The 25,273-nt window shown below is 47.8% G+C and overlaps 1 protein-coding gene across 1 annotated transcript; it reads left to right on the top strand.

Annotated features, from left to right (window-relative positions):
- The first annotated feature begins 14,613 nt into the window (after window positions 1–14,613).
- LOC123139071 (uncharacterized) lies at window positions 14,614–24,839 on the top strand. The gene is made up of 4 exons (XM_044558888.1): window positions 14,614–14,631; window positions 14,684–15,027; window positions 15,583–15,673; window positions 24,500–24,839. The coding sequence occupies exons 1-3, from the start codon at window positions 14,614–14,616 to the stop codon at window positions 15,662–15,664; spliced, it is 444 nt and encodes a 147-aa protein (XP_044414823.1). The 3' UTR covers window positions 15,665–15,673; window positions 24,500–24,839.
- The last annotated feature ends 434 nt before the right edge of the window (window positions 24,840–25,273 follow it).

The following is a 25,273-nucleotide window of genomic DNA, read 5'->3' as shown; positions in this document are numbered from 1 at the left end:
CAAAGTTTGGTAAATAATAAAAAAATTCAAACATTAAAATAAAAATGTTTGGTTTGTACTAAATATTGCATATGTAAATATGGTGTAATAAACACAATTTATAAAATGCCTAAATAATTTATATTGAAATAAAATAGAAAAGAAAATAAATAAAATAAAGAAAATACAAAAGAGAAACAAAGCCCCCTGCTGGGCCCTGGCCCAACTCCCACCCTGGCCCGACCGGCCCACCCCACTCTCCATATCCTCCTATCGGCCGAAACCCTAGCTGCCCACGATTCCACTCCCCCCCCCACTCGCTCGATCCCCCACTCCCCCTCGTTCCCTCCTCACGCCGCACATGGGAGGGGCGCATCTGTTCGATCCCCATCCTCTCGACGTGCCCGCGCCTGAAGGCCGGCGCCAGCCGGCACCGAGCACCACACCTCCCGACCTTCGTCCTTGCGCCGCTGTCCTCGCCCAAGACCTGGCGGGATCTCGCGCCTCCCCGATGCAGCCTCGTCGTCCTCGTCTCCTCCTCGCCCGACGCGACCTCGACTCCACCTCGCCGGACTGCCTCCCCGTCTTCGGCAACGCACGTCGTCCCCGTCCTCCTCCCCGAGCACCGCTGCCTAGACCCCACGGCCCCGTGGTGAGGCCCCGACAACTCCTCCTCCTCCCCTGCTCCGGCCACTTCGGCCATGGCCTCGCTCACCGGCGCCCGCACGCGCACCGGCCGCCCTGACCGCGTCCTGTCCTGCGTCGTCGCCAACGTCGGAGCTCTTCTCTCGTGCGCGGTGTGCCTCTTACCGCACCGTGTCTCCCCGCTCATGCCCGCCCCTCCGGTTGCGCAGCCCCGTGCCCGTCCCTCATGCTCCCGTGCCGTGTCGCTCGCCGTCGTTCCCGGCCGGCCGGCCTGCCGCGCCGGCGGCCCCCATCTGTGCGCAGGCGTAGCCCCTGCCGATTGCGCCTCTGCCAGATTATGCAGGCCCCTGCTAATTGGGGGTTAGATTAGCACTAACCCCCTCCTGTTAGTTACTAACATTGGGCCTTGCCCCTGTTTGAATTTTAAAAAAGATATCTTCAAGCATAAATAAATAGATAAAATATTAATTAATTAATTAACCAATTAAATTTAACTTAATTAATTCTGTTTAGACTAACCTAATCATTAGGTAAACTAATTAACTCTGTTAACTAGCCTGCTAACTAAACAGACTATTACATGTGGGACCCCCCGTCAGCTTGACTGGTCAACGGTCAAAGCTGACCGCTGACATCACCCCGACATCATGCTGGCATCATAATTACATTTTCTTATTTAATTAATTCTGTTAATTCTAAAAATGATTTAAATCTATAAAAATTAATATAAAATAATCCGTAGATCAGATGAAAATACTTTGTACATGAAAGTTGCTCAGAACGACGAGCGAATCCGGATACGCAGCCCGTTCGGCCGCCACACATCCCTAGCATAGCAAACACGCAGCTTTTCCCCTCCGGTTCATCTGTCCGAAAATGCGGAACACCGGGAATACTTTCCCGGATGTTTTCCCCCTTCGTCGGTATCACCTACTACCGTGATTGGGCACACCTAGCATCGTTACTTGTCATCTCATGCATCGATATGCATCTGTTTGCATGGTATTCATTGTTTCTTCCCCCTCTTCTCTTCGGTAGACTACGAGACCGACGCTGCTGCTGCCCAGTTCGACTACGTAGTTGACGACCCCTCCTTCTTGCCAGAGCAACCAGGCAAGCTCCCCCTTGATCACCAGATATCACCTATTTTTCTCTATACTGCTTGCATTAGAGTAGTGTAGCATGTTACTGTTCGGTTACTCCTATTCTGTTGCATAGCCTGTCATTGTTGCTACAGTCATTGATACCATACCCGCAATCCTAAATGCTTAGTATAGGATGCTAGTTTATCATCATTGGCCCTACATTCTTGTCAGTCTGCCTTGCTATACTATTGGGCTGTGATCACTCGGGAGGTGATCACGGGTATATACTATACATATATACATACTATAGATGGTGACTAAAGTCGAGTCGGCTCGAGGAGTACCCGAGAGTGATTCACGGATTGGGGGCTGAAAGGACCTTTGTCCCGACGGCCCTCTGTGTGGATCTTTTTGGCGGAGCGACAGGGCAGGTTGACACCACCTAGGCGAGAGGTGGGCCTGGCCCTGGTCGATGTTCGCGGTTGCTTCATAATAACACGCTTAACGAGATCTTGGTATTTGATCTGAGTCTGGCCACTGGCCTATACGCACTAACCAACTACGTGGGGAAGATATGGGCACTCGACGTCGTGGTATCAGCCGAAGCCTTCTTGGCGTCAGCGACGGAGCGGCGCGCGCCAGATTGGACCGCGTAACGTGACTTCCTTTGTAATGGAGGTTGCTAGGTCTGCTTCTGGCCGCCCACGCAACATGCAGGTGTGCAATGGGCGATGGGCCCAGACCCCTGCGCGCATAGGATTTAGACCGGCGTGTTGGCCTCTCTGTTGTGCCTAGGTGGGGCTGCGACATGTTGATCTTCCAAGGCCGGGCATGACCCAGGAAAGTGTGTCCGGCCAAATGGGATCGAGCGTGTTGGGTTATGTGGTGCACCCTTGCAGGGAAGTTAATCTATTCGAATAGTCGTGTCCCTCAGTAAAAGGACGACCCGGAGTTGTACCTTGACCTTATGACAACTAGAACCGGATACTTAATAAAACACACCCAGACAATTTCCACAGACAACCCGGTGATCGCTTTTCCAAGGGCGACGAGGGGAGGATCGTCGGGTAGGATTATGCTATGCGATGCTACTTGGAGGACTTCAATCTACTCTCTTCTACATGCTGCAAGACGGAGGCTGCCAGAAGCGTAGTCTTTGATAGGACTAGCTATCCCCCTCTTATTCTGGCATTCTGCAGTTCAGTCCACTGATATGGCCTCCTTACACATATACCCATGCATATGTAGTGTAGCTCCTTGCTTGCGAGTACTTTGGATGAGTACTCACGGTTGCTTTGCTCCCTCATTTCCCCCGTTTTCCTCTTCTTCCCGGATGCCGTAACCAGACTTTGGAGCCCAGGAGCTAGACACCACCGTCGACGACGACTACTACACTGGAGGTGCCTACTACTACGTGCAGGCTGCTGACGACGACCAGGAGTAGTTTAGGAGGATCCCAGGCAGGAGGCCTGTGCCTCTTTCGATATGTATCCCAGTTTGTGCTAGCCTTCTTAAGGCAAACTTGTTTAACTTATGTCTGTACTCAGATATTGTTGCTTCCGCTGACTCGTCTATGATCGAGCACTTGTATTCGAGCCCTCGAGGCCCCTGGCTTGTAATATGATGCTTGTATGACTTATTTATGTTTTTAGAGTTGTGTTGTGATATCTTCCGTGAGTTCGTGATCTTGATCGTACACGTTTGCGTGTATGACTAGTGTACGATTGAATCGGGGGCGTCACAAGTTGGTATCAGAGCCGACTGCCTGTAGGAATCCCCCTTTCCAACTCCTTGGCCGAAGTTGAGTCTAGTCATTGCAAAACCTTTACTAACATGGCTATGCGGCCCATGGGCCCACGTCGCCATTGGGTGGTATTATGATCTTTGACTCCTCATCTATGCTCTGGGACTCGGATCTCTCTTCTACTCGGGTTAAATGATTTTGCTAACTCTAGCTTTAGGTTCTCGTAACTATTTCTCCCGAAGAGCCCTCGTTCCGGAAGATCACCTGCTTCGTCGGAAGATTCTGAGGATATCCCTCGATATTTTCCCAAAGACCCTTGTGTTCATCGCCTTTGCAATTCACTGCCACCGATATATCCCTATGGATATCTGCATGCGCTTGTCATTCTCATGATCATTTCTCGTCGCTCTTGTTGTTACAAGATGCCTCGAAATATTCGCTATTGTCCCGAGAATCCTTTGAGTTTACTCTCTTGCAGTTTTATTTCGCATGAAAACCCTTACAGGTTTTCCTCACATTTATCGAGGATCCATTCTTCTCAATTGTTCATGTGTCTCACATAATTCTTCGGAATACTTTTCGATCTTTCGAAAATCCTCTGCAGCATATTACTTTTGAAACTCTTGCCTGCTTGCATTATGGTTAATCCCATATGATTAGTAGTCCTCGTTAACATCCCTTGTCTTAGTCATTTTGAGGCTATCGATTCAATGTATGTGTACACATGCAGTCATCAGGTTATCCTTTTTAAGATTATCTTTCTGGCTCAGGCGTCATTCCGGACATGAGTTGGTTCTCGGCAATTCAAACCTTTACTGATTGTCCAACTAAGTGTTTTCAACTTATCCATCCTTGATCAGAGCTTCTGCTTCTGATCCTTCGTTTTGGAAAACCATAATTTCTTTCTATTTAAGCATCAGACTAATCAGGTGATTCTTGAATCTGATGCCTCTGCATTCTTTATTCCTTTGAGTGAGTACCAATACTCACATCAGCTCCGTTGTGGATCGCCCGATCCATTGTTGGATTTTATCTGACAATGTCCTTCATATTCAATCACCTTGTGAGTTCTTCCCCTGATACATAATGCATTTGGTAAATTGTATCCTCTCCTTTTGTCACCCATGCTCTACTATCGAGCTTGTGTTAATTACTATTGAAGTTTGTGGTATATGTCCCTAAGATGCCCTGATGGGTTGAACCTACGCGTTCCCTAATCCGTGTGAACCCGAAAGATTTCACGGGTCATACTTATCTGGTATTGCACCAGGTAAAACTTTCGACAACTAATGTCATTTTTGAAATACGAGAGGTGAATGGAAGGTTATGCATTGGGGAAGTGGGAGTCGACCTTGAACTTTGTGTTCATGCCCATGGACACGATGTAGATCTTATCATGCAAGCTTCTCTTAAAATTAATTATTTCCTTGTTGTAAGTTCAAATTATATTTGGGATCTAGTCTTTTGCAATCTTGGTTCCGGCCATATTGATATTCTTTGATTCCTTTTCTCGGACAAATTGAAGTACTTGTCTTCTGCAGATCATTACACCTATCCAACCTCTATTCTGCTCTACCTTTGAGTATACCCTCTGGTATCTCGAGAATATCACGAAACTACATAACTTCTTATGAGTTCTTCGTCAACTATTATTCTCGTCGATTCCAATTTTCCCCCGGGTTTTGAGTTATTAGTCACTCGAGAACATCGATAAGTGAATCGATTCCGCACTCCGATTCAATACTCTAAGTAATTTTCATTGCTTATGAGTTTAATAATCCTTCAAGTCATTCCTAGCCTGATCGGCTATATCCTTATTGTGCAACTTTTTAACTGTGCTACCTGGTCCTTATTCTCGGAGCACCACTTTCGACGATGAGCTAAGCTTACGTCGATTTTCCTTGTCATATCATTTCGCCTGGAACAGCAAGCTTGATTTTGAGCTTGTGTCGTACTCGTGGTTCCAATAACCTTTCGCTTCATCAGTCCTTTGACTTGATGTCATCGCCGATCGATTACACCTCCGTGAAATCTCTCGACAAATGTGTCATGACCATCATCAACATTCTGAGCTCTTCCGGGATATCAATTGAATTCATGATGAGAAATACCATCCTTGCCCTCGATGATTTGTGTTGTCATCGACCACCTTATTGCCTTCCCTCCAACACAAACTTGTTTTGTGTTCTGTGTTATACCTTGGGTTCCTTGCTATCCAGCATTTGTTCTTCCTTACCTTGGAGTATTACCATCTTTTATGTCAAGAATGTTGTGAGAATTTCACCACCTCTTAAAAATTCTTGATATAGTAATACTTCTCGTCATCTTCGTTCATTTCTTGGTCCCCATGTTGTTCCAACCGGAATACTGACAATTGAACTATGATGAGTGAATTCAAAACTTCTAGCAACCCTATTGTTTTGAAGTGAATGGCCGATAGTTTCATTCTAAGTCTTTTGGTTATCAAATCACCATTCTAACATTGATTGTGCTACTTAGTCCATACTTCTAGGTGCACTTTCAATCAATGTTTAATTGTGGATGTTTTTCCTCGAGCATACATCATTGTATCATTTGATCTGACTAATGTTATCTCCTTGTTCACATAATTGTGGAAATCCATCTTTTTGGAAATCTCAATGAATTGTCGCTGAGTTCATCAGCCACCTCCCCATTCTCTCCTTGGTTTAATGATGAACTCTTGTCTCGGAACTCACCTCCATAGTTCATTTCCCGAGAATCTCACATTGTCATCTCGTCAATTGGTGTCGCACCTTCTCTTCCCAGGCATCCTAAGTCTGAGGTATCCTGACACCAATCAGATCTGAATCTCGGTCGGATATGATGGTTGGAACATATTTTCAAAAGTTATAACATTGGTATTTATATAGCCCGGTAAGGTGATGTCATACCTAGCACACCTGCTCGGGGGACCCATTGTTAGGTTCTTCCCTTTTTAGCAAGGTTAACCATTCTTCCATGAGGAAATTGTAAGGCTTATTCTATAAGTTGTTCCTGATGGATCCTTTGTGCATCCAAATTCTGACCCTTACTTGATGACAATGTCAATGCTATCTCGATGCATGTTTGTGGTACTCCGATTTTCAACAAGAACATTTGAAGCCCAATGCTAAATGTTTCTTGATCAATTATCCAAACAGCGTTGCCTGGGTAATGTCATGAAATTTCTCTCCCCTTACCTAAAGGGTTTTCTACATTATATCTTGTCATGGATATCATGCTCTGCTTGTCCTTGGGAAGGATATACTACTAAAATATGTGTTTAAACACATTTTCCTTTCCATTATTTTGTTTAATCTGATAATCATACTATCATTTCCATTGTTCTGTTTAACCTTTCCAGTAATCAGACTTAACCAAGTAGTGATAATTCCCTGCTTAGGTAAGCACCTCGTTGTACCACTCTGTCAGTAAGACCCTGTTACTATTGTTGATGACATTTCGGTAACCACCGATGGACGAGAACTTTGCCTATTGGTCCGCCTCGTTCAACGAGCAGGAGAATGGTTCTCTTCGTCCCTCGCCCTTTGTACCAATGTTGTTGCCAACATAACTGATAGGCTATCCTCCGACATACCTTTCTACCGTAACCGTGCAAGATGTCACCGCTCCCTCTACTTTTAACCACATGGTGGGCCCATAACCCACAGTTCCACAAGATCGAAACCTGACTCTCCTGTACACCCCATGTTCCCAAGGTTGTTCCTCGCGCGTGGCCTCGTATGTAATTCACGAGCCACCTTCCGAGAGATCATCAATTCTGGTATCAGACACAATGCTTGTCCTTGTTGCTCTGAACCCCTTACACGCCCTGTAGCAGGCATCGAATGATTGCCTACCCGCTCGAAACTTCTCATGGTACCTACTTACTTTGCTCTCGATATTGTCTTAAGTTTCCATTCGGGAGTTACTTTCCGCCACCATCCCCGATGTTATCAACCAGATAGTTAACCTTTCGGAGGTCCGTTTTTCCAAAGTTACCCCTTGTCTTCATATGTACAATGAAAACTCCAAAGAAAGGATCACGACTTCATCATGATGACCTGAAACAGAGAAATGAAGACATCAACATAATGGATCGACCTCTTCAAAAAGGACAACGAAGACCGAGAAGACCTGTTAGAATTTCGTAACCAAATCCCTTCCCCTTACTCCCCTCCTAAATCTCGGGACGAGATTTCTTGTAGTGGAGGAGAATTGTGACGCCCGGATAATCAGACTACAGTAATCCCACGTTAACGATGCCACGTCACCCAGGTTACTGTTGCTAATCTATCGTTAGATCAAAACTGGTCCAAAATTCAAATTCAAAGTTTGGTACATAATAAAAAATTTCAAACATTAAAATAAAAATGTTCGGTTTGTACTAAATATTGCATATGTAAATATGGTGTAATAAACAAATTTTATAAAATGCCTAAATAATTTAAATTTAAAAAAAATAGAAAAGAAAATAAATAAAATAAAGAAAATACAATAGAGAAACAAAGCCCCTTGCTGGGCCCTGGCCCAACTCCCACCCTGGCCCGACCGGCCCACCCCACTCTCCATATCCCACTATCGGCCGAAACCCTAGCTGCCCACGATTCCACTCCCCCCACTCGCTCGATCCCCCACTCCCCCTCGTTCCCTCCTCACGCCGCACATGGGAGAGGCGCATCTGTTCGATCCCCATCCTCTCGACGTGCCCGCGCCTGAAGGCCGGCACCAGCCGGCACCGAGCACCGCACCTCCCGACCTCCGTCCTTGCGCCACTGTCCTCGCCCAAGACCTGGCGGGATCTCGCGCCTCCCCGACGCAGCCCCGTCGTCCTCGTCTCCTCCTCGCCCGACGCGACCTCGACTCAACCTCGCCGGACCGCCTCCCCGTCTCTGGCAACGCACATCGTCCCCGTCCTCCTCCCCGAGCACCGCTGCCTAGACCCCACGGCCCCGTGGTGAGGCCCCGACAACTCCTCCTCCTCCCCTGCTCCGGCCACTTCGGCCATGGCCTCGCTCACCGGCGCCCGCACGCGCACCGGCCGCCCTGACCGCGTCCTGTCCTGCGTCATCGCCAACGTCGGAGCTCTGCTCTCGTGCGCGGCGTGCCCTTACCGCACCGTGTCTCCCCGCTCGCGCCCGCCCCTCCGGTTGCGCAGCCCTGCGCCCGTCCCTCATGCTCCCGTGCCGTGTCGCTCGCCGTCGTTCCCGGACGGCCGGCCTGCCGCACCGGCGGCCCCCGTCTGTGCGCCGGCCTAGCCCCTGCCGGTTGCGCCTCTGCCAGATTAGGCAGGCCCCTGCTAATTGGGGGTTAGATTAGCACTAACCCCCTCCTGTTAGTTACTAACATTGGGCCTTGCCCCTGTTTGAATTTTAAAAAAGATATCTTCAAGCATAAATAAATAGATAAAATATTAATTAAATAATTAACCAATTAAATTTAACTTAATTAATTCTGTTTAGACTAACCTAATCATTAGGTAAACTAATTAACTATGTTAACTAGCCTGCTAACTAAACAGACTATTACATGTGGGACCCTCCGTCAGCTTGACTGGTCAATGGTCAAAGCTGACCGCTGACATCACCCTGACATCATGCTGACATCATAATTACATTTTCTTATTTAATTAATTCTGTTAATTCTAAAAATGATTTAAATCTTTAAAAATTAATATAAAATAATCCGTAGCTCGGATGAAAATACTTTGTACATGAAAGTTGCTCAAAACGACAAGACGAATCCGAATACGCAGCCTGTTCGTCCGCCACACATACCTAGCATAGCAAACACACAACTTTCCCCCTCCGGTTCATTTGTCCGAAAACGCGAAACACCGGGAATACTTTCCCGGATGTTTTCCCCCTTCGTCGGTATCACCTACTACCGCGATTGGGCACACCTAGCATCGTTACTTGTCATGTCATGCATCAATATGCATCTGTTTGCATGGTATTCATTGTTTCTTCCCCCTCTTCTCTCCGGTAGACTACGAGACCGACGCTGCTACTGCCCAGTTCGAGTATGGAGTTGACGACCCCTCCTTCTTGCCAGAACAACCAGGCAAGCCCCCCCCCCCTTGATCACCAGATATCGCCTATTCTTCTCTATAATTCTTGCATTAGAGTAGTGTAGCATGTTACTGTTCGGTTACTCCTATTCTGTTGCATAGCCTGTCATTGTTGCTACAGTCATTGATACCATACCCGCAATCCTAAATGCTTAGTATAGGATGCTAGTTTATCATCATTGGCCCTACATTCTTGTCAGTCTGCCTTGCTATACTATTGGGCCGTGATCACTCGGGAGGTGATCACGGGTATATACTATACATATATACATACTGCAGATGGTGACTAAAGTCGGGTCGGCTCGAGGAGTACCCGCGAGTGATTCATGGATTGGGGGCTGAAAGGACCTTTGTCCTGACGGCCCTCTGTGTGAATCTTTGTGGCGGAGCGACAGGGTAGGTTGAGATCACCTAGGCGAGAGGTGGGCCTGGCCCTGGTCGGCGTTCGCGGTTGCTTCATAATAACACGCTTAACGAGATCTTGGTATTTGATCTAAGTCTGGCCACTGGCCTATACGCACTAACCAACTACGCGGGAAAGATATGGGCACTCGACGTCGTGGTATCAGCCGAAGCCTTCTTGACGTCAGCGACGGAGCGGCGAGCGCCAGATTGGACCGCGTAACGTGACTTCCTTTGTAATGGAGGTTGCTAGGTCTGCTTCTGGTTGCCCACGCAACGTGCAGGTGTGCAATGGGCGATGGGCCCAGACCCCTGCATGCATAGGATTTAGACCGGCGTGCTGACCTCTCTGTTGTGCCTAGGTGGGGCTGCGACGTGTTGATCTTCCGAGGCCGGGCATGACCCAGGAAAGTGTGTCTGGCCAAATGGGATCGAGCGTGTCGGGTTATGTGGTGCACCCCCGCAGGGAAGTTAATCTATTCGAATAGCCGTGCCCCTCGGTAAAAGGACGACCCGGAGTTGTACCTTGACCTTATGACAACTAGAACCGGATACTTAATAAAACACACCCAAACAAGTTCCACAGACAACCCGGTGATTGCTTTTCCACAGGGCGACGAGGGGAGGATCGCCGGGTAGGATTATGCTATGCGATGCTACTTGGAGGACTTCAATCTACTCTCTTCTACATGCTGCAAGACGAAGGCTGCCAGAAGCATAGTCTTCAATAGGACTAGCTATCCCCCTCTTATTCTGGCATTCTGCAGTTCAGTCCACTGATATGGCCTCCTTACACATATACCCATGCATATGTAGTGTAGCTCCTTGCTTGCGAGTACTTTGGATGAGTACTGATTGTTGCTTTGCTCCCTCTTTTCCCCCGTTTTCCTCTTCTTCCCGGATGCCGTAACCAGACTTTGGAGCCCAGGAGCTAGACGCCACCGTCGACGACGACTACTACACTAGAGGTGCCTACTACTACGTGTAGGCTGCTGACGACGACCAGGAGTAGTTTAGGAGGATCCCAGGCAGGAGGCATGCGCCTCTTTCGATCTGTATCCCAGTTTGTTCTAGCCTTCTTAAGGCAAACTTGTTTAACTTATGTCTGTACTCAGATATTGTTGCTTCCGCTGACTCGTCTATGATCGAGCACTTGTATTCGAGCCCTCGAGGCCCCTGGCTTGTAATATGATGCTTGTATGACTTATTTATGTTTTTAGAGTTGTGTTGTGATATCTTCCCGTGAGTTCTTGATCTTGATCGTACATGTTTGCGTGTATGATTAGTGTACGATTGAATCGGGGACGTCACAATGAGATCATATGTCATACTTTCTGTTTTCCCCACCGAGGTTTTTGGGAAAGTATAATGACATATTTATTGTCCTCTTGATTCTATGTGTTTTGTCATATTGAGTGGAAAGAGGCAATAATCATTTATGTTGCACCATTTTTCTTCTTATTTTCTCACTGGGTTTGCAGGAGTTTTTGGCAACATATCAAACACTATGTTCCTCACATTTTCCCCACGGGGTTTTTGGAGGAACTTATATACATATGATGATGATACCACTTGGACAAGCGGGAGATTAGGTGGAGTGTTACAATTAAACAAATGTTTTAATTGGAAGGGAATCTCCCCTTGCCAACTGCAGCCTGTTAGCAACCGGCATGACCCTTCCATTGATCTTGCTAACCGACGCTATTCGTGTCCCTCTGTATCATCGCGTCCCTACGGGACCTATATATATTGTGTAACTGAACCATCAATAAGAAATACAGTTCGATTCATTTGTTGTCTCTCGTTTGTCTCTCGGTTTTACTTTTTAACAGTGTTGATATTCGGGGTTTGGCCCGACATTGTGTTTTCTTTTACCTATGTACATTTATATCATTATACACTATTCTTTTCCGTGTACATTCATATCATTATACACAAAATATTGTACTAAAAAGTGATGCTCTAATGTTCATCTATGTTATGGAGTTGGTTCTTTTGAAGTTAAAGTAGTATGCGTTTGTGTGATGCTCTTCTCAGGTTTTAACCTTCATCTACAAACATACATGCCACCCACTAAATTCAGATTTCAGTGTAGGCTTAGGATAGGGGGTGGATCATTCATTGTGTCGTGTTCAGAATTAGAGCTCGAGAGTAAAAGGGAAATAATTAAATACCAGGTTGTATAGAGTTGCTATCATTTTGAATAATAATGATGCTCTAAATGACCTTTATTGCGTATATTTTGTGCTCATCGGAGAAAAAAGGTGCAAACATTGCTAAAAAAAATACATCTTTAACTGGTCTATACATCTTATACAAATATGTTTTTCTTTTTCAAACTCAGATTTCTCATTGTGATAACTATATTTTCAACTAAAACAATGCTTCCTTAGATGGCATGTACATGTTATACAAATATATATAAAACAAAATTCAAACTCGGATTTTGCAGTGTAATAAACACATTTTAACACATGGGCTTTCTACTATCAATATCGAATATGTCTCTGCAAAACAAAACTATTGTCATCGACAATATGGATTTAGCGAGTCTCTGCGCCACTTGGCGCAACGGGTCAACTAGTAACAATAATTTCAGACGATGGTCTAAGGGCCTGCTTAGATCCAAGAGAGACTAAAATAGTCTCTTTTAGAGGCTAAAGTTCCAAGCACCCCTGACTAAAAAGAGGCTAGAACTAGTCTTGAGGCTAAAAGATTTTAGTTATAGGAAACCTACTAAAATATGTATTAGCCCTCTCTCTCCTCATTTAATTCCTCTCCTTTAACACATGCGAGTTCTGGATTGAATGGTTTGGAGGATAATAAATGCTCAATAACTTGATTTTAATCTCTTTAGTATTTGGATCCAAGCATGGGTGAGGCTAGCAAGTTTTAGTCCCACTACTTTTAGTCATGAGACTAAAACGTATCCCAACACCCTTTAATATATAAGGATGCTAGGCGACCCGCCCTCTCGAGTGCTCCCTCGATTTCGTGCCGTTTTGACCCTTTGATTGGGCCTGGTCGAGTCTAACGCTATTCTGCCAGCCTTTTGATTTTTACAGTCTGTTTTGACCTTCGTGGACAACGATGACTCGTGGGCTCGAGTAGGCCTTCGATTGGCTGGGTTAAATTCCCTCGCGCGAGCCACTCCTGCTATATGTCGCGTGTCGCCTCGCGCGCAGATCGGGTCTTGCATCCCGGGGCCGCCGTGAGGGGTTGGCAGGCACGTATACACCCAATTTCTGCATCGCGCATGTACGGTACCGATGACGGGTGGGCCGGTGCTACGCTGGTCCCGCGCGTAGCTGCATGTCTCATGGTGTGGGTTAATTTTCTCCGGTCAACCGCTTTTGGAGGGTCGTGCGTTGTGGACACTACTATAGCTGGCCAAACGGGCCGTGCTAACTGGGCCGGCCCGGTAGCACGCAGGCCTGGCATGACCCAGGCACGGCACGGCCCGGGCTAAACGGGCCAGGCCCGGCACGCGGCACGCCATGGGCTGTGCCTGGGCCTGGAGGCTAGGCACGCGGGCCGGCACGGCACGGCCCGTTTATGTTTTTTTGAAAAATATAAATATATATGTCCTATATAAATACCGAATACCCTAATATGTTTAATATTTTCATAGTGCATGCGTATTTTATTAGTGCTTGAATTAAGTAGTAGTAGTGTTATAGTGTAGTCTTTGTATTTTTTATTCTTTTGTAATTATAGAGTATGTCTTGTATTCTTTTATTCTTTTAGATGGGAGTTTTAATGATGTATATGTGCTAATAAAACTCTAGATTTATCTCACATAATAGTCTACCAGATTTTGCAATTTTCCAATTTTTTTGGCCTTTTTTTTGCAGTTTTCAGAGGTATTGCGAAGAAAAAGAAAAAAATCGCGCCAGACGGCCCAGCGTCCTCCAACGGGCCGGCGTGCCTGGGCGTGCCGCGTGCCGGCCCATGTAGACTATGTGCCGTGCCTGGGCTGCTAGCTCCCGCCCGTGGGCCGGCACGGCACGGTTCGGTTATTATTCGTGCCGAGACGGGCCGTGCCGTGCCAGGCACGTTTACGGCGGGCCGGGCCGTGCCGGGCCGGGCCGGCCCGTTTGGCCAGGTATAGACACTACAGCGCGTCGGAGGGGTCAGCCAATGCGTGTCCACCCGGCTTCTGCACCCGCCTTTGGTCTGTCGCGATGACGGGTGGGCTCTTGTGTCGTCGCGTCGTGGTGTTAGATTGTTGTGAAGCTGCTTCTGCGCCGTGCTCTGCCTGACTCCTGCGCCCTGCCCCATGCCGCGTCTCGTCTACAGCAGCAGGAGCGGCAACCCTCTCTCCTCCTCGCTCCTCCCTTCCTCGTCGACACAGCCGCCGCGCCACCTCGCTCCTCCGGTCCTCCCTTCCCCCCCGCAGCCCCAGGAGCTCTGTCGCCTCTTTCGACGAGATCCACCGCCTCCCGAGGTCCTTATCCACCCCAGTTCACGAGGAAGCCGCGGGAGGAGGAGAGCCCTCGTCACGAGGAAGCCGCGGGAGGAGGAGCTAAACCGGGCGTCGTCGGCCGAAGGAGGAGAGGTGCGGATGCCAGCCATGGAGGCGGATCGGCTCGCCTCCGCCGCGTCGTGAGCGCCGCCGCTGCCTCTGCATCCACCTTGCTCCGCATAGCAGCATGTGTGCGGAATCGGGGACAGGCGACCACGAGCAGATGGCGTCGGCGACAACGGCAACACGCACGGTGCGCGAAGTCCGGTAAGATGGGCGCGGCCTCACCGTAGGCGTTTCAGGATGGCGTGCCCGACGGCTCGGAACGCGCCCGCTCGGCGCACAGGAGGTATGCCTCGGAGCACGCCGGCGACAACGCGCACCGCAAGGCCCCGGAGCAGCCCAGCCAGTATAGAGCCCCTCCGTACAGGAGGGACCCTGGCGCCAACACAGCCAGCAACGGCGATGCGTATGAGAGCTCCGCGCTGGAGGGCAGCAACGAGCACATCGCGCAGCACAAGGAGGTGAGCTGTGCGCAGGATCTGCACCGACGCAAGGTGTCTCTGCATAGCAGCATGTGTGCGGCGGCGGGGACAGGCAACCACACGCAGATTTTGGGGAGCGACACGATGCCAAGGTGAACTTCCCCTCCGCTCCTGACCTCTCTCTCTCTCTCTCTCTCTCTCTCTCTCTCTCTCTCTCTCTCAATAATCTCCTCTTGATCTTGCTATTCCATTTGCAGGGATTATAGGCTTATTATTATATAGCAAGCAACCGTAGGTGGGTAAGTTCTTTCTTCTTGCATGAAATTGTTCTACTGATTCCTCAATGCTTTGTTCATGACTATGTTCTTGCTTTATCCTTTTTTTTAGAAGAACGTTTTGTCTTTTTTTACTTTCCAATTTCGATGTAATGGATATTGATTGTGGTAGTTCAGATAGCACCTTTTGTATTGCTTTGGTTTTAATAAAGTAAACTAGAGTAGGGGCATGTGCATGTTCAAATGATAATGGAAGATATTGTTTGTTTGGTGCTACAAAATATATCTCAAAACAATCCCCATTTTTGTTTTCCAGAGGACAAAGAAAATCTTGGATTAGTTAGCTTCGTTTTACAGATCCTATCCATTGAACTATATGCAGTTTCCAACTAGGCATCTTTTTACAGTTCCTATCCATTGAACTATATGCAGTGTAGACGAACAATGTGAGATGAGAAAGCCACAACGCTGGGGCCCAAAGAATCATACTGCAGCAGCAATAGTCAGCCCATGATAAATCTCTGTTGAGTGCTCCTTTCTCTTTACCTCTTTACTCTTGTGTCTCTGACTTTGATTTCATAGCATATGTTTTTAGCTTGACACCGTGTTTGCAGATTTGATAAAGAAGGGTAGATGAAGAATCTATCAGAAGATTTTGTTGAACGAAACTTGCATTTTGATGTTATGAGTGTATTAATATATTCTGCAGTTTTAGGAAATTAGATAATAGGACCGACTAAAGGAGAATTTCGGTTAAACTATTTCTTTATTTGTTTGTGCAACCAAACTTATTTGGTTCTGATTGCAAGATAATAGGACCAGCTAACGGAGAACTTTTGCTAAAATATTTCTTTATTTTTTGTGCAACCATGGTTAATTGGTTTTGATTGATTGGTGGACATGCTGAATAATGGTAGTGTGCATGTGTGGCAGTGTATTTTTTCCACTCCATTTTGAGAATTTATGTTTTAGTTACAGAGCAGGAGGTACGAATGGCCGGTCCAGAAGCTCCTTAAAACGATTCTTTTAAAAGTATAATTTTATCTCTTTCTTCTTTTCTTCTCTATCCCTGATCTGGCAGCTTTGGTTCTGGCCTTTGTTTGCTTGAAAATCTCAAATCAAGAGGGCATGGCTTGATTGCTATCAATATTTTGAGCTGGTTACAAGTGTTGGATAATGAGCAACTAGTATTTTCTGAGGGCCAAAGGCCATTACATATACATGTGTGTGAAAGTGCAGAAAAGCCCCTTATACAATGGGGATGTACACAATGAACTATACACATCTAACACCCCCCCTCAAACTCATGGTGGATCAACAACACTGAGTTTGGAGAGGAAAAACTCATGCTGCGCTCGAGTCTGTGCCTTCGTGAAGAAGTCAGCCAACTGTAACTCAGAGGGCACATAGTGAAGAGCGAGAGTCTGATCCTGCACAGTAGCACGCACAAAGTGGGCATCCACACCGATGTGCTTGGTGAGCTCATGCTTCACCGGGTCACGCGCAATACTGATAGCACCGGTACTGTCGGACAGTAGAGGAGTGGAGGTAGTAGCAGACACACCAAAGTCCTCAAGTAACCACCGTAACCAGATCACCTCAGCCGTCAACATAGCCATGGCTCGCAACTCAGCCTTTGTACTCGAGCGAGAAACTGCAGTCTGCTTCTTTGTCTTCCAGGCAATAAGAGAGCCACCAAGAAAGACACAATAAGCAGACAGCGAGCGTCGATCCGAGGGATCACTAGCCCAGGTAGCATCAGAGTAGGCCTGGAGCTCAAGAGAGCTGGAGCGGGGAAAGAAAAGGCGCTGAGAGATCGTGCCACGAAGATATCGTAGAACACGGAGGAGATGACTATAGTGGACAGAGGTGGGGGCTGAAACAAACTGACTCAGGATGTGGACAGGATAGGAGATGTCAGGACGCGTAACAGCAAGATAGACCAGACTGCCAACAAGATGACGATAGCGAGTGGGATTAGGAAGAGGGTCACCATCGGTGGCACGAAGCTGAACGTTGAGCTCCATAGGAGTCACAACCGTGCGCTTATCACCAAGAGCAGCGCGAGCAAGAAGATCCTGAATATATTTTTCTTGGGAGATGTAGAAGCCATCAGAGGTCGAGGAGATCTCAATCCCAAGAAAGTAGCGAAGTGGACCAAGATCAGTCATAAGAAACTGGTCGCGAAGGCGAGCCTTAACAAAGGCGATGTAGTCAGTGTCGTCACCAGTGATGATCATGTCATCAACATAGAGAAGGAGAAGAGTCCGACCACGAGGAGAGGTGTGAACAAACAGCGCAGGATCATGGTCACTGGGCAAGAAACCAGCAGCGGTCACCACAGATGCGAAGCGCTCAAACCAGACGCGAGGGGCCTGTTTGAGACCATATAGAGAGCGGCGAAGTCTACAGACCATACCATCAAGAGCATAGTACCCCTGTGGTGGCTGCATATAAACCTCCTCACGCAACTCGCCATTGAGAAAAGCGTTCTGAACATCAAGTTGAGAGATAGACCACTGACGAACAGAAGCCACAGCAAGAAGTGTGTGAACAGTGGTCATGTGGGCCACAGGAGCGAATGTCTCATCATAATCACGTCCCTGCTCCTGTTGGAAACCACGGGCTACAAGACGAGCTTTGTAGCGCTCAAGAGAACCATCGGAGCGAGTCTTAACCTTGTAGACCCACTTGCAGGTGATGGGACGAACGCCGGAAGGGAGAGGAACCAGATCCCAAGTGCCAGAGCGCTCAAGGGCAACAAGCTCTTCGGCCATCGCAAGCTGCCACTCAGGCTGAGTCATGGCAGTCCGATAGGAAGTGGGCTCAGCAATGGCAGAGAGACCATACCGATCAGGGGAGTAGCGATCAGGTGGGCGGCGAGGCCGAGCACGGAGATTATGAACCGGGGGAGATGTGGAGGGAGGAGCACCAGAGGTGGAAGGCTCATCAGGGGAGACATCCTCAGTATGAGGGCGACGAGTATAGTGGAGAGGAAACGGTGAGAGAGGGCGACGGACTGAAGATGATGGTGAATAGGTGAAGGAGGAGGATGGAGAGGATGGGGTCGGTGGTGAGGGAGAGGATGGGGTCAGTGGCGAGGGAGAAGGGAGGAGAGGTGCCAGAGGAAGAGGTGACACAGGAGGCACGTAGCGGGGTGTATCGGGAAGGAGAAGGAAAGCAATGTTACAGAGAAACTCGAGGAAGAAGAATGTGGGTAGTAAGAACGAGACTCATCAGAAGTCACATCACGCGAGATGCGCAAGCGACGACCTATAGGATCCCAACATCGATGGCCCTTGTGCTCATCGCTGTAGCCAAGGAAGACACACTCAACCGACTGAGCAGTCAGTTTGGTGCGTTCTCGGGGGGCAAGAAGAACATAGCACACACATCCAAACATACGAAGAGTTGAGTAATCGGGAGAGCGACCAGTGAGACACTCCATAGGAATACCACCCTGAAGAGCAGTTGATGGCTGAATGTTGATGAGATAGGTGGATGCGGAAACAGCCTCAGCCCAAAAGTGGGGTGGAAGGGAAGCATCAATCATTAGCGCACGAGTCGTCTCAAGCAAATGACGATGCTTGCGTTTGGCAACGCCATTCTGAGCATGAGCCCCAGGACATGAGAACTGGGCAAGAGTACCCTGTTCCGCTAGAAAACCACGCAATAGCTGAGAGATATACTCCCCAGCAGAGTCAGCACGAAAAGTACGAATGGACGTGGCAAACTGGGTGTGAACCATGGCAGCAAAACGTTTGTATATAGAGGGAACCTCGCTACGAGATTTCATGAAGTAGAGCCAAGTGTAGCGAGAGAAATCATCAATAAACAAAACATAGTAGCAATGACCACCTTTCGAATCAAAGGGAGCAGGACCCCAGACATCAGAATGAACTAAGTCAAACGGATGCTGAGATACTGACTCACTAGTAGGATAAGGTAACTGAGTCTGTTTGCCAAGTCTGCAACCATTACAATGTAAGGAGACATCTCCAGATACAGACCCTAAGAGGCCCTGACGCACTAAGGAAGATAAACGAGAGCCACAGATGTGACCAAGTCGATGATGCCACTGTTGGAAGGACGCAGACGAAGAGGCAGCAAGAGCATGAGAGCTGGCAGAAGTGGTGGCAGCGGAAGGAACACAAAGCCAGTCAACCTCCCAAAGGCCCTCTGACTCACGGCGCCGGGGGCCAGCACCAACCAAAGCTTTGGTGCGACGATCCTGAATGGAGCAAGAGTCGGTGTCAAGAATGACACGACAACCAGAATCAGTAAGTTGGGCAGCGGAAAAAAGATTCATGGTAAGGCGAGGAACATGAGAAACACTCGGAACAGAAAAAAATGGAGTGGAAAGAATACCACGACTAGCAACAGGAAGAGATGTGCCATCGGCAGTAAGAACATTAACAGGCAAATCAAGAGGTCGGAGAGAAGACAACGCGGAAGCATCAGAAGACATATGAAAAGAGGCTCCAGAATCCAGAACCCACGAAGATGTACCTGACTGTGTAGATGCCTGTGATGGTGAGGAAGATGGTGCAGTCACAGCAGCAGCAGAGCCAGTCGACGAGGAGCCTGAGGAAGCAAGAAGACGCTTGAGGCGAACAATGTCCTGGTCAGTGAGTGACGGAGTCGAGGAAGACATAGGAGGCCCGCTGGAGGAGGAGCGCCTCTGGTCTCGCTTCTTTTGGCGGCAATCAGACTCTGGATGACTGGGCCGGGAGCAGTAACCACAGACGGTGTCACGACGCGAAGTGCCCTTCTCAGCATAGGGAGGACGGCTCACCCCCCTGGAGGAGTAGGCAGGAGCGGTGGAGCAGTGAGGCGAGCAGACGACACAGGAGCCCGGGCAGCCAATACTGACGGAACCAGAAGCAACCCAGCAGAGCGAAGGCGTGTCTCCTCGGCACGAAGCTCAGCAAGCACCTCCGAGAGAGGAACACGACCACGAGCAAGCAAGTGAGCACGTCTGGGCTCAAACTCAGATCGAAGACGAGATAAGAACTCATGAACCCTCTGAAACTCCAAGTCAGACCGTGTAGTCTGACAGCAACGGCAAGTTCCACAAACAACTGTCCGCAATGAGTCAAGCTGGCGCCAGATGGCAGAGCACTGTGAATAGAACTCATCAACAGTCAAGTCACCCTGCTGAAGAGCATGCTCCTGTCGCACCACAGATAAGTAAAGAGCATCACCAGAGGGCTGATAACGCTGACAGAGATAAGACCACATCGCTGCAACGGTGCCGAGGCCTATGAACTCTGACGCAAACTGAGGAAGGACACTCGCAGTGAGAACAGCAGCAGCACGGGCATCATCATTGCACCACTGAGTGTAAGCAGCCAGATCATCCCGGTAGACAGCAAGAGCATCTGAATAGGCAGATACCTGTTGATCATAAGCATCAACCGCAGCATTATCAAGCGCCTTGGTTGCATCGCGATTAGCCTGAGAAGCATCAGGAGCAAGGACCGGCGGCACCGGCGGGGTAGGAGCCACAGGAGCAACAGGGCATGGCGGACAGGAGACCTCGTCAGAGAGAACGCCCCATAGAAGGAGACCACGCATATGAATGCGCATGAACCCCGCAAACTCGGCATAGTTGGTGCCATCGAAGATCACCGAGCACCGAGGGACGGCGACATAGCACGAAGAGGACATAAGGAAACCGCTCTGTTTTTTTTTGGTCAACCGCTATAGGACCCGATCTGGATCGGACTGGATCGAGAAGCAGGCGCTGAATCAAGCGACGAGGGCAGGGGCACCGCAGCGGGAGAGGCCTGGAGGAGAGGCAGCGGACTTGGGCGGCCGGACCTGGCGGCGGCCGGGCTGGGCGACGGCGGCCGGACCTAGCGGCGGCCAGGCTGGGCGGCGGCGGCCGGGTCTGGCTGCGACCGGGCGGGGCGGCTGCGGCCCGACAATGTAGCGGCGGCGGCCGAACGGAGCTGGACGAGACCAGCACGGAGAGAGCCGCAAGCCACGGCCGTGCTTGAGAGCGGCTGCTCGAGAGGAGCCGGGCAGGGGCGTGCTCGAGAGCTCCTGCTCACGCGAAGACGGGTGACGACGAGCCTGACGAGGACGAGTCGGAGCAGAGGATGGCCGGAGATCGAGGATGGGATCTAGCGACTAGGATGGAGCGCACGGAGTTGCATCGTGCGGGAGAGGGAAGAACCTAACATCTGATACCATGTTGGATAATGAGCAACTAGTATTTTCTGAGGGCCAAAGGCCATTACATATACATGTGTGTGAAAGTGCAGAAAAGCCCCTTATACAATGGGGATGTACACAATAAACTATACACATCTAACAACAAGAACTTGGAATTTATAGGACAACAAAGTGTACATTCTAAAATCTGAACTAACACAAATATTCTTTGTTGCCTGTGCATTTTCCTCCCCTGAAAGATAATACTGTTGCCCTCCATCTGATTCTTTCCTTCCTCATTTACTCGAGGAATTACATTATCTTTTTTTTTGCGACAGCTGGTTTAGTAGGCCTGACTTGTGATCAAACTTGGTGGTGGTTCTGCATGGTCTGGCGCTCACTTCTTAACTTCTCTCGATTTATGTTTTTTTTTTCTTGTTTCAATTCATATCAAACTGATTATATTTGCACATAGGTTGAAGACTTTATTTCTCGCGTGGAGGTATTTTGGCCGAAGGAACTGAATTTTTTCCAGTTCCTAAGCACTTACCTCGTGTTTGCTTCTAAAGCATACGTGAATTAGGTGCCGGTTTGGATCAGTTACAATGGTGCGGTAGAGCAGATTGGTTCAGACGTGTTGCATGGGAAGCAATTTCTTGAGTAGGTTCCTCTGCTTGCTCCTCCTATATTTTGATGCTTATGTCCTAATGATCTGGCAAGTTCTGTGTATCACTCGCTAAGTTGCAAAATATAACACGCTGAGTATACTGTTCTTTAGCTAGATCATCGAGCAAGAAGTATGCTCTTACAATATTGCGGGTACTGCTTATTTCGCCGATTTCTTTTGTGGAAGGTGGGTGTTCTTAGGATTGTTCCTTTTGAGAGTGAGCTTCTGTCGGGTTGCATTAGTACCTAACACTCATTTTATTTGGCATTCCAACTATCGGTTGCAAAAGAGAGCAAGGGATATAGAAGAAATCTCCAGGCAGCTATTGATTAATGCTTTTCTTTTTCACTCTGGATTTGCAAAGTGATTTCCATCTATTCTTTGCTTGGTGCCCAGGTGGTGTTCACTACTAGGTTCAAAGTATGCTCAGATTATCTATCAGATCGTGAAATTCACTTCCTTTATAAGCCTATCCTTAGGTACACTGGAGATGAAGTTCAATCAGCAGTACAAACTTCTATTGAGTAGGCTCATTATTAAGTTCATATACAATTATGTGTGTTGAATTCTTGTTATTTTCCATTTCTTATAGGAAATAAATCATCAGTGGCATACTTGGTTTCCCATATTATTTTTGGTTATAGATTTAAAGTGACCTTAACCCAACAACAACAACAACAAAGCCTTTAGTCCGCATCCCCTCCTTCCTCCCAAGGGCTCTCCTTAATGACCCTCTCCTTGAACGCCTGAGCTACCTCTCCCTTGAGCTTCCACCTCTAGCGACTTTGGCACGCTTATCCCGCTTGGCACGAATCCGAAAGCGGAAGTCAGCAACCACCTCCAGGTATCACCTTACAGTCTAGGCACGCACGCCTATCTTCTCTTCTCGAGGGGATGAAATCAATCTGGCTAGAGTGTTGGCCACTACTAAAAGTCACCAAATGTGATTCTCTCTTTCTAAAGAGGGTGTTAGCTACAATCATGTCGTAGGCTAGAGCAAAGCTTAAGACATCTCCGCCTTCTTGATTCCTGATGCCATAGCCAAAGCCCCCATGCGCCTCTTCAAAACCTGTGTTAGATGTACCCACGTGGCCATTGAGGTCTCCTCCTATGAAGAACTTCTCGCCAATCGGTACACTCCTAACCATGTCTTCCAGGCCTTCCCAGAACTCCCTTTTGGTGTTCTCATTGTGGCCTACTTGCGGGGCATACGCGCTGATAACATTGAGAACTAAGTCCCCAACTACCAGCTTGACCAGGATAATCCGGTCCCCACGTCTCTTGACGTCTACCACTCCATACTTGAGGCTCTTGTTGATCAAGATGCCTACGCCGTTTCTGTTTGCAACCATCCCCGTGTACCACATCTTGAAGCCGGTATCCTCCACCTCCTTCGCCTTCTGTCCCCTCCATTTGGTTTCTTGGACACAAAGGATATCAACACCTCTCCTCACCGTTAAATCAACTAGCTCCCGAAGCTTCCCTGTCAAGAGATCTTACGCTCTAGCTACCTAAACGAATCCTCCCGGGCTCGGCTGGCTTCCTTACCCTTCGCACTCATCGAGTCAAATGCGAAGACCCTTGCTCATTTTCCACTACATCGGGACGCCAATGTAGCGCGCCACTAAGGATGTAACAACCCGATCCTCGCTCACTTGCCACCGTATCCGGATCAAGATATGGCGCACCACCAGGGGGTGACGGCCCGGCCCTTGCCCATTTTCCACCACACCCGGGTTCTGATGTGGCGCGTCGCTGAAAGGGTTACGCCCCAACAAAAATCTTTTGGGTTTCATCTCCATAAGAGTGGCTGAGTTTTTACGTTGGCTCGCCAAGCCTATCACAACCCTCCTTTACCCGGGCTTCGGACCGGCTAGACAACATAGGCGGAGTTAGTGACCTTAACCCAAACATCTGAAAATGAAATTAAAGCTATGTATAGAGAGAATGTGTTGACTCACTTGCTTGGCATGAATTCCGGTATGCCGTGAGTGAGACCGCTTCACTTTGCTTCCAATATAGTAGATGCCAGAAGTGGTGCTCGTACATACAACCGTCAGAGATGTATATGTAGCCATTTCCGCTGTAGAAAGGAATGATATTTTAGTTGGTTGTGAGTTTCATTGCTGGAGAGGACCGATTATCTGCACGTACATATAGTATTGCCATGTTCTCCTTGTTCATGCATCATCCACCGTTGCTGTCAAATTGATGTTCCATTGCTCTATGTACTGGTGTTATAGGCTGCCATTTGTTTTGTTGAACAGTTTGCCAAACTGATTATGTACTGGTGTTACAGACTACTACTCCCTCTGTTCACTTTTATAAGACGCTGTAGACATTTCAGACAGTGCCTAAAACAGTTCAATCTTAGCTGTCTGAAACGTCTTATAAAAATGAACGGAGGGAGTATTTGTTTTGTCTGGCTTAGTAAGTAATTCATTTGGTCATGCCCCTTTTCTTTTTCAACTATCATTTGCCAACCTCTTCATTATCTGACTACACATATGTTCCTATATACAGATGTCATTGGGAGTGCCTGGCTGACGTATGCGGTCATCGGGAGCGGTTGTATTGTTTGGTCCTCGACAATTTTGACTGAAGATTCCTGGGCTTTACCATTGCGAAATCATGTGAGAAGAGGTGTTCCAAGAATTCTTTTGAAAGGCATGTGTATACAGGCCATTTGTCTTACTACAATTTTTCTTTTTGTCTTTGTGAGTTGCTGAAAAGATCTTGAGATGTTTGATTGGTTTCAACTCAGTTGAAGTTGTTAGGATGATTTGGTTGCATCTTCTGGGAAATGTACCGTGATGGATTCATATAGATTCTTGAGTGGTGCAACCCTTTGTACTGTGTTTTCCTCATTCTTGCTGATTTTCTCCCTGTGGCGCCACCTTTTGTTTTGAGCATATCTCTTGTTTCACAACTACTTTAGTTTACAACTATTCTACCAAGGAAGAAGACACAGTGGTGAAGTCATCGCAACTAACATGGCTCTATGTTATCTGAATAAGATAACATAATATCCAAGCTCAAGTATATATTTTCAAAGATAAATTATCCTTGGTTTTACATGTTAAAGGGTTTGAATTATTACTTGCTAAAACCTACTTCTACTAAGTCAAATATTTTCAAAAAATATAGCCATGGTCTTTGCATTTGCTTAAACATAAAATTACTAAAAAAATACAAATATTTTCAACGCGCACATGGTTTCAAATGGGACTCTGCGCCATTTGGCGCAACGGGTTAGTAGAAATACCCCTCCTAAAAAAAGGCCTCCTTAATATGTTC

This window comes from Triticum aestivum, chromosome 6B, assembly GCF_018294505.1.
Source record: "Triticum aestivum cultivar Chinese Spring chromosome 6B, IWGSC CS RefSeq v2.1, whole genome shotgun sequence".
Lineage (NCBI taxonomy): Eukaryota > Viridiplantae > Streptophyta > Magnoliopsida > Poales > Poaceae > Triticum > Triticum aestivum.
The sequence above is the reverse complement of the archived record's forward strand: the minus strand, read 5'-3'. Positions and strand labels throughout refer to the sequence as shown.

Bases quoted from the DNA above. Each gene is read 5' to 3' on its own strand.
- LOC123139071 (XM_044558888.1), top strand. The intron at 15,028-15,582 runs GTGAACTTCCCC...AACTATATGCAG, and splicing joins GGGAGCGACACGATGCCAAG to TGTAGACGAACAATGTGAGA.